The 7,526-nt window shown below is 49.3% G+C and overlaps 1 protein-coding gene across 1 annotated transcript in view; it reads right to left on the reverse strand.

The window, feature by feature from the left end:
• LOC100960633 (NACHT, LRR and PYD domains-containing protein 1-like) overlaps nt 1–7,526 on the reverse strand; it is a 39,694-nt gene that overhangs the window by 19,818 nt on the left and 12,350 nt on the right. Inside the window, exons 6-8 of the mRNA XM_023518702.1 lie at nt 5,944–6,114; nt 3,403–3,573; nt 996–1,082 (exon numbers count right to left, since the gene is read on the reverse strand). Coding sequence (XP_023374470.1) covers nt 996–1,082; nt 3,403–3,573; nt 5,944–6,114 — 429 coding nt within the window. The remainder of the gene's footprint in view (nt 1–995; nt 1,083–3,402; nt 3,574–5,943; nt 6,115–7,526) is intronic.

The raw sequence follows: 7,526 nt of genomic DNA on the forward strand, positions 1-7,526 counted from the left end.
CTGTAATCCTAGCACTCTAGAAGCCATGGTGGTAGGATTCTTTGCACTCAGAAGTTCAAGACCAGCTTGAGCAAGAATGAGACCTCGTCTCTACTAAGATAAGAAAATTAGCCAGGTATTGTGGTGGCATCTGTAGCACCTGAGACAAGAGGATTGCTTGAACCCAGGAGTTTAAGGTTGCTATGAGCTAGGCTGATACCACTGCACTATAACCCAGGTAACAGAGTGAGACTGTATCAAAAAATAAGATAAAAAGATAAAAGAAACAAATAACTATCTGTTTTGCCCCAGAAGCAATGGAGAAATATTACAGATCTTTGGCAGCCAAGTGATGTGTCAGATTCGTATGTGAGGAAACACCGTGTTATCAGGGGATGTCTGTTCAGTGGATGGCTGCCTCCTCCTACTCCCAGGAGCTCTTTCCCTTCCTTTTCTGGTAGGGCACAGCTGTCAGGAACGTGGGGACAGTTGCACTTTACAGACACAGGCTGAAATGCTCCAAGTGAAAGAGTAAGGGGGCTGCAGCAGATTCCTGGGGGTGGAGGATGTACTCTGCTGTCCCTGGGCTCAGGGTTTATCCCTTAAGCCAGGGGTGTGTGTGTATCTGTGTGTGGGAGTTGCAGTGACATTGAGGGTGGTCTCTGTCTCTGTCTCCCCCATGTGGTCATCGCTTTCATTGTTCTAAACCTTCCCTGCTCTGCACTGAAGGAGCCTGTACTTGAGGCCATTTGGCATCACACTATGGTGGCCCCTGAGGATTCACTCACTCACCCACTCACCTTTGCACTTTTTGACCTACTTATTTGTCTAACAGATGGTTTCAGCAGGGAGGTGATTTCTTCTATTTGCACTAAGCAAACCTCACTGTGGCTGCTGTGGCTTCCTAGTTTTCTCCTGGCTCTGTCTGTCTCTCTCACCCTAAGAATCCTTCCCTGTCTCTAGGCTCATCCCTGAGTCTGCACCAGCCAGAGGGAGTTCTGGGGCTCCTTTCCCACCTGCTGGAGATGAGCAGTGCAGGCTTCTCCTTCTCCAGGGTCCTCAGCTCCTCCTTCAGCTCCTCACCCAGAGGGGCCTGGTCCAGCCTGCAAGCACAAGGGTGCCTGGTTCTTCTGGGGTCCCCATGTGCTCCCTGGGCCCTTGGGGCTCATCCAGAATCTGGGGACCTGCACCTCCCAATGGACTCTGTCCTAGGTTAGCCTCCCTGGGATTCGGGCTCTAGGGTGGAGAATAGTGTAAGGAATTTTACTAGGGATTGTTCTGGGTTCCAACCAGGGAGAGGGCAGCGATGGAAGTGGGTTGGGCAGAGGGAGAAGTGGGTGTCGGACAGTCTCAGGAAAGGCCTCAGTTGACCCTATGGGCACTTCTGAAGATGGAATGGTCCTTTAGTGCTGTCTGGGGTTAGGATAAGGGGTAGGGCTTTTGTACCCCAAGATCTGTCAGTCACTCCTCAGTTGTTGAATGCAGACCACCTCAGAAATGAGGTGTGGCCTTGGTGAGAGGCTGTCATTGGCAGGAGTCATCCCTGAAGCCAGCTACTAGTGGCACTTACCATAGCTTCATAGTGACCACCTAGGGCCTGGGCCCTGGGGGTTGTCTCCTGGAATTTAGAAGTTTTGCTGGAAAGTGAAGGTCCTGGTTCCATTCTTGCAGGCCTTATATTGTGGGGTTTCTGGCAGATTTGGGACATTAGGGTGACAAAGGCCTGGTCTTCCTTTATATATTTTATTATAATCCATGAAGTGGGTATGATACTCTCATTCCACAGATGAAGGAACCAAGTCTCAGAGGGGACAGTGACTATCTTGAGTGGTGAGTGTAAGTAAGTGGCAGACCTAGTAAGAAACCCAGGCTGATTATGCATTTATTGCTTTTTTAAGTGTCTGTGTCCTTAGTCAAGGGTGAATCTCTCCTGTTCTGCCTGTTGTGATATGTAAATAAAGCAGGAGGTGACAAGACCCTCACCCTGTGAAGGGCCAGGCCTTTGTCACCCTACTGTGAGAAGAGCTGCTCTCCCCTTGGGGAGGGGATGGAGCCCAAGCAATAGACAGTTGTTCCTCTCAACCAAGTCCTGGGCTCCAGGAGGGAAGGATGGGGAAACTTCACAGCATCTCAGGGAGCAAGGTCCCCTCCCAGGCAGCTGAGGTTTGCCAGTCAAGCTCTGGGGAGGCTCTTCAACTCGGGGTGGATGGTTACAATCAACAGTACCCAGTGGCCAGCTGGGTGCGAAGGTGCTGGTCCCGGGGTGGAGTCCTCGGGTTGTAAGTGGCAGGAGACAGACCCAAGTGCAGACTTTTTATCCCTGTCATGCTGCCCTGACTCTTCCTTTAGGTACGGGATTGGGATCAGGAGACCTGGCTGAGGAGAACCCAAGGGCTCAGGATTTCAGCCCCCTTCTGAGAGATCAGAGCAGGACTGAGTCTCTGGACATGGCATCTGGAGCCTCTGTCAGCTTCCTGAGCATGTGGCACAGTCCCACCCGGCTGTATGGAGGCCCTGTGTTTGTTTTCAAGGAGGAAGAAAGAGCAAGAGGCACAGAGATGGTATAGGGGTGACTACCGGGGAAGGAAGGACATTAAGCTCCACGGCCTCCAGGATACAAATTGAAGGTTGGGGGCTCATTCCACTACAGTCACACAGGGCTCTGGGTCTTGGGTGCTCAAGCCCTTTTTTTTGTTGGGACCTCTCCCCACACCATCCCTTGCCTGGATAACTCTCCCCAAAGTGGTGTGGGGAACTCCTATTTCCCTTTCAGGCCTCAGTCTGATGTCCCTTCCTCAAAGAAGCCCTTCCTGGCCCTTCAACCTAATTCCATCTTCTCCCAGGGTCACACTCCAGTAATACCCTGTACTTCCCCTTCATAGCACTCAACAGCGCTGATGCACACACACTTATGCGTTCATAGGTGAGTAATGTTTATCTCTTTCCCACTAGAGTTTAAATTCAAGAGGGCAGGACCCAGGCCTGTTTGCTCACTGTCCTATCCCCAGGGCCTGGCCCAGTGCTCGCACATGGGAGGCATACCATGAATGAATGAATGAATGAGTGAATGAATGAAGTGCTGCCCTGGAGTGATGCTGGAATTCCTTAGAACGTGCAGCCTCACTAATACTTATTGTTTCATCATGACTAACTCTTCCCAGCACTGGCCTTATTCTTTGTACATTGTATTTCATTATAATCCATGAAGTGGGTATGATATTCCCATTCCACAGATGAAGGAACAGAGACTCAGAGGGACAGTGACTTGCCTGAGTGCCACATGTAAGTAAGTGGCAGACCCAGTAAGAAGCCCAAGCTGACTATGCATTTAGCAGCCTCTTTTCCTTCCTTGATCCAATCCCCTGCCATCCTACCGCCTACACTCCCATAACCTCTGCCAGGAGGGGGCCCACAGGGCCTTACCACAGGAGCGTGAGTGAGCAGACGGGATGCCTCAGCCCCTCACAGAGCAGCCTCACGCCATGGTCTCCCAGGTCATTCTGCTGCAGGTCCAGCTTCTTCAGGCTGGGGTTGGTGCTGAGCACAGAGGCCAGGTCCCGGCAGCAGCTGGACGTGAGGCCACAGCCGACCAGCCTGCATGAGAGACACACATGGGCCCACAGTCATTGTTGTCAGGGCTCACTCTTCCAAGTAACTGGGGTCTGGTCTCCCTTGCCTGCAGCTATGGCCCTTTGGGGGCCCTGAGGTGACATTAGGGAAGACAAAAACTTTCTTGGATTTCAGTAATCTAGAGATTTTAACTTTCCTCTTGCAGCCAAGGAGCCCCTCAGGATGCGACAAGCACCCTTTCTCATTCCAGTGTGATACTCATGAATTCTGATACTCACTACGTCAGCCTTGAAGAGTGATTTACCCAATGTTCCCCGAGTAAACCTGGGTCTAACTGTTAACCCTGCCAAACACCCTGATTCAGGTGCCATAGGATGCTTTGGTGGGTTTCGATCTTAAGGGTATTGGCAATACAGGAGAAAAATGAATGAGCTCACACAAGAATAGAAGTTGAGAAGGAGTATGATGTCTTCAGTAGGAACTTGAGGACCTAGCCTGGTCTTCCCATTACTCTGAGTTTGGGGTGCACACTGTCCCAGGATAAGGTCATCCTGGCACACCACATACTGTGCTGAGCAGTGATAGAGTCCCGCAGCCTGCTCACTCCAGTGTCTATCTGGGTGGGTAACTCTGCCTCTTCCAACACTGGGCTGCAGGCCCTGGGGAGTAGGGGTGGGGTCTGCTGGTCTAGGGGAGGACCTGAGCTCCATGATGTTCAGGGCAGCTTCTTGCTGTTCATAGACTGAGTATCACAGAGGAGTGATGGGAGCAGGGATGAAAAGGAAGGATGGTGTATGCTGTCTTTCCAGATAAAGTTCCTCCCTCTCCCTACAGTGTGGGGATTACCGAGATGCACAGGGAGGGACTGACATTGGGGTGCCTGTGGACAAGGCTCATTGTGGCACATTTAATCTTGGTAAACAATGCACCCCTTGATTAGAACAATCTCTTTAGAGGGCATGATTAGCAATGCATAGATCCTGTACCCTGAAATTCTGTTTTTCAGAATTTAGGTTATAGATTGTGTCTCAGGATGCACAAGAAGGATGTTAACTGCAGAAGGATGTTCACAGAGGCAAAGACTGGAGAAAATCCAGATGCCTATTACAGGAGATTGATTAAAAACAGATGGTAAATCTATGTAGTGAAATTCTGTCCTCCTGCCATTAAAGGGATGCAGCAGCTTTGTGTGCACTGATGTGGGGCCGTCTCCAAGACAAAGCAAAGTGCAGGACAGTGTTTGTGGTGTGCTGCCGTTCATGTAAGGAAAGGGCTTGTGTCTGCTTATGCTGTGTGTACACAGGCTGTCTCTGGGGAAGGCTGTCTGGGGGTCCTCTGCCCTTGGGGCCTCAGCCGTGCTTCTAGAACCTTTGGCTCCCACATCTGGGTCTTCTCAGCTCCCAGCAGAAAGCTCAGGACCTTATTTGTAGTCAATGTTGGTAACATGTCACATAACCCTCAGGGTCTTGGCCAAGGGAGAGTTCTGGGAAAGTAGAAAAGCAGGCATCAGGCCTGGCTTTACATTCCTATCCATCCAGGAATCACTAACCCTTGATGTTAGATGGGGGTCCCGGATGACTCCCCTTCCCATCCACACACCCCATTAACTCTTGGCTCAGCATTACTGAGTGGGGAAACAGGCAATGGCCCTGGGAAGGAGACATTTGGCTTTGGGAAATAAGGAGGGAAGTGCATGGTTTCCCTGATGGCAGCCCTCTGAGCAGAGGGTTGTGTGTGTAATTTGGTGTGTCAGGGCATGGGGCCCTGGGGTTTCAGGGAGAGGTGAACAGTCCCCTTGATGGGGCATGACACTGGCCTTTTGAATGAGATAGACGACTGAGTTAAGTGGACACCAGTGATTTTAGCTCTCAGACTGAGCCCTAGGCCAAGAAGGAGGCCTTATTAGTAGGCAGACCCCAACTTCACCCATTAATCCCCATAAAAAGTCTGTGAAATTGGTACCATTATCATCACCCTCTAGTAGACTGTGACAATGGCCACACATTCTCCCCCCACCTCCACTTTGTGTCCATGCCCCTGGGTGGTATCCTCCCTTTAAGAGCTTGAGTCTAATTCTCTGCCCCTGGAATCTTGGCCTGGCCATCACAGGATTTGCTTTGGCCAATGGGACCAGAGCAAATGTGACTCAAACAGGGGCTTAGAAAATGCATGCCCATTGGGACTTGCGTGCGCGTGCTGCCTTTGGAGCCTAAAGGCCACATCCCTCAGCCCAGGTGTGGGTGACTCTTCTCCTGAGCCTCCACAGCCTGGCTGACAACTTGAAGGTCCCTGTTCACGCCTCAAAGCAGATCTCCCCTTTTCTGTGCCCCTCCCCTGGTCTTCCTGTTCTTCCCATGTCCACCCCACAAGGCAGTGTCAACCCGAGACAATTACTGTAGTCGCCTCAGCCTGCAATTCTGCTGTCTCAGCCCCCAGCAAAGGTGCTCGGCTCCCGCATCCATGAGCATGTTGAAGCTCAGCTCCAGCTCAGTCAGGGTCTCGCTGGTGCTCAGCCCAAGGACAAGATCCTTGCAGCCCTCCGCTGTGAGGCCACAGCTAGCCAACCTGTAGGAAGCACATACCCAGGGCCTTGAGTTTCGTAATGCCTGGATTCAGTGAATACCCACAAACACCCACTGATAACCTGTTGTGGGCTGGGTGGAGGTCAATAAGAGCTGCCTCCATCCCCAGGACCCCAGAAATGCACAGGCTACTGGGAGACAGACATAGAAACAAATTACAGTGATCAGTTTTGAAATCTTTTTTGATCAAAACCTTCCAATGTTTTCTGATATCACTCAGAGTAAAACACAAGGTCCTTATCCTGGTCTACAGGGCCCTTATGACCTGGATTCTGGTCATTTTCCCCCTCATCTCTAATCTTTCTCTTTTAAAAAAAGTTTTGGATTAATATACGAGTACATATGTCTGGGTTACGTTGTTTGCCTTTGTTAGGTAGCATCTGAGTTGAATTTGAGTCCTTCACACAGGAGGTGCGCCATATACCTTTACATCATACCTGTTAGATGGAAGCTTACTGAGCCCCCTCCCCTTTTGCCTCTCCTCCCTACTTGAATTTAAATATGCTTTTCTCTCATGTAGGTTTATAGTTGTTCATATATTAGTTTCCAGTCAGTAATGATTATACAGGGTGCTTGTTTTTCCATCGTTGAGATGCTTTAGTACAGAGAATGTTCTTTAACTTGGTCCAGGTAAATACAAAAGATGTAAAGTCTCTATCTTTCTTATGGCTGAAGAGTATTCCATAGTATACATAGTTTATTAATCCTTCCATGGGTTGATAGGGGCTTGGATTGGTTTTATATCTTTGTGATTGTGAGTTGAGCTGCTATGAATACTGTCAATACAAAAATAGAGACATAGATCTATGGAATAGAATAGAAAGCCTAGAGATGAAGCCAGCCTCATATTGCCATTCGATCTTTGATAAAGCAAACAAAAGCTTCCACTGGGGAAAGAATCCCTATTTAATAAAAGGTACTGGGAGAACCGGTTAGCCACATGTAAAAGATATATACTGAGCCCATGTCTCTCACCACTTACAAAAATTAAGTTATGCTGGATAAAAGATTTAATGCTAAGACACAAAACTACAGAAACTCTAGAAGGAAGTGTGGGAAAGCCCGTAATGATATTGGGCTGGGGATAGATGTTACGAAGAAGACCCCGTTGGCAAGTGCAGCAACAGCAAAAACAAGTAACTGGGACCTGATCAAGCTCAAAGGCTTCTGCACAGCTAAGGATGCAATAAAGAAAGTGAAAAGGCTACCTTCAGAATGGGGGAAGATACTCACATGTTATGAATCTGACAAAGGGCTAATAATCCAGAATCTACAAAGAACTCAAGCAAATCAACAAGAAAGGAGCCAACAATCCAATTAATCACTGGGCAAGAGACATGAACAGAATCTTCTCCCAGAAGACAGATGAATGGTCAACAAACACATGAAAAATGG

The sequence above is a fragment of the Otolemur garnettii genome, unplaced genomic scaffold (genome assembly GCF_000181295.1).
Source record: "Otolemur garnettii isolate 467f Iridium unplaced genomic scaffold, OtoGar3 scaffold00145, whole genome shotgun sequence".
Lineage (NCBI taxonomy): Eukaryota > Metazoa > Chordata > Mammalia > Primates > Galagidae > Otolemur > Otolemur garnettii.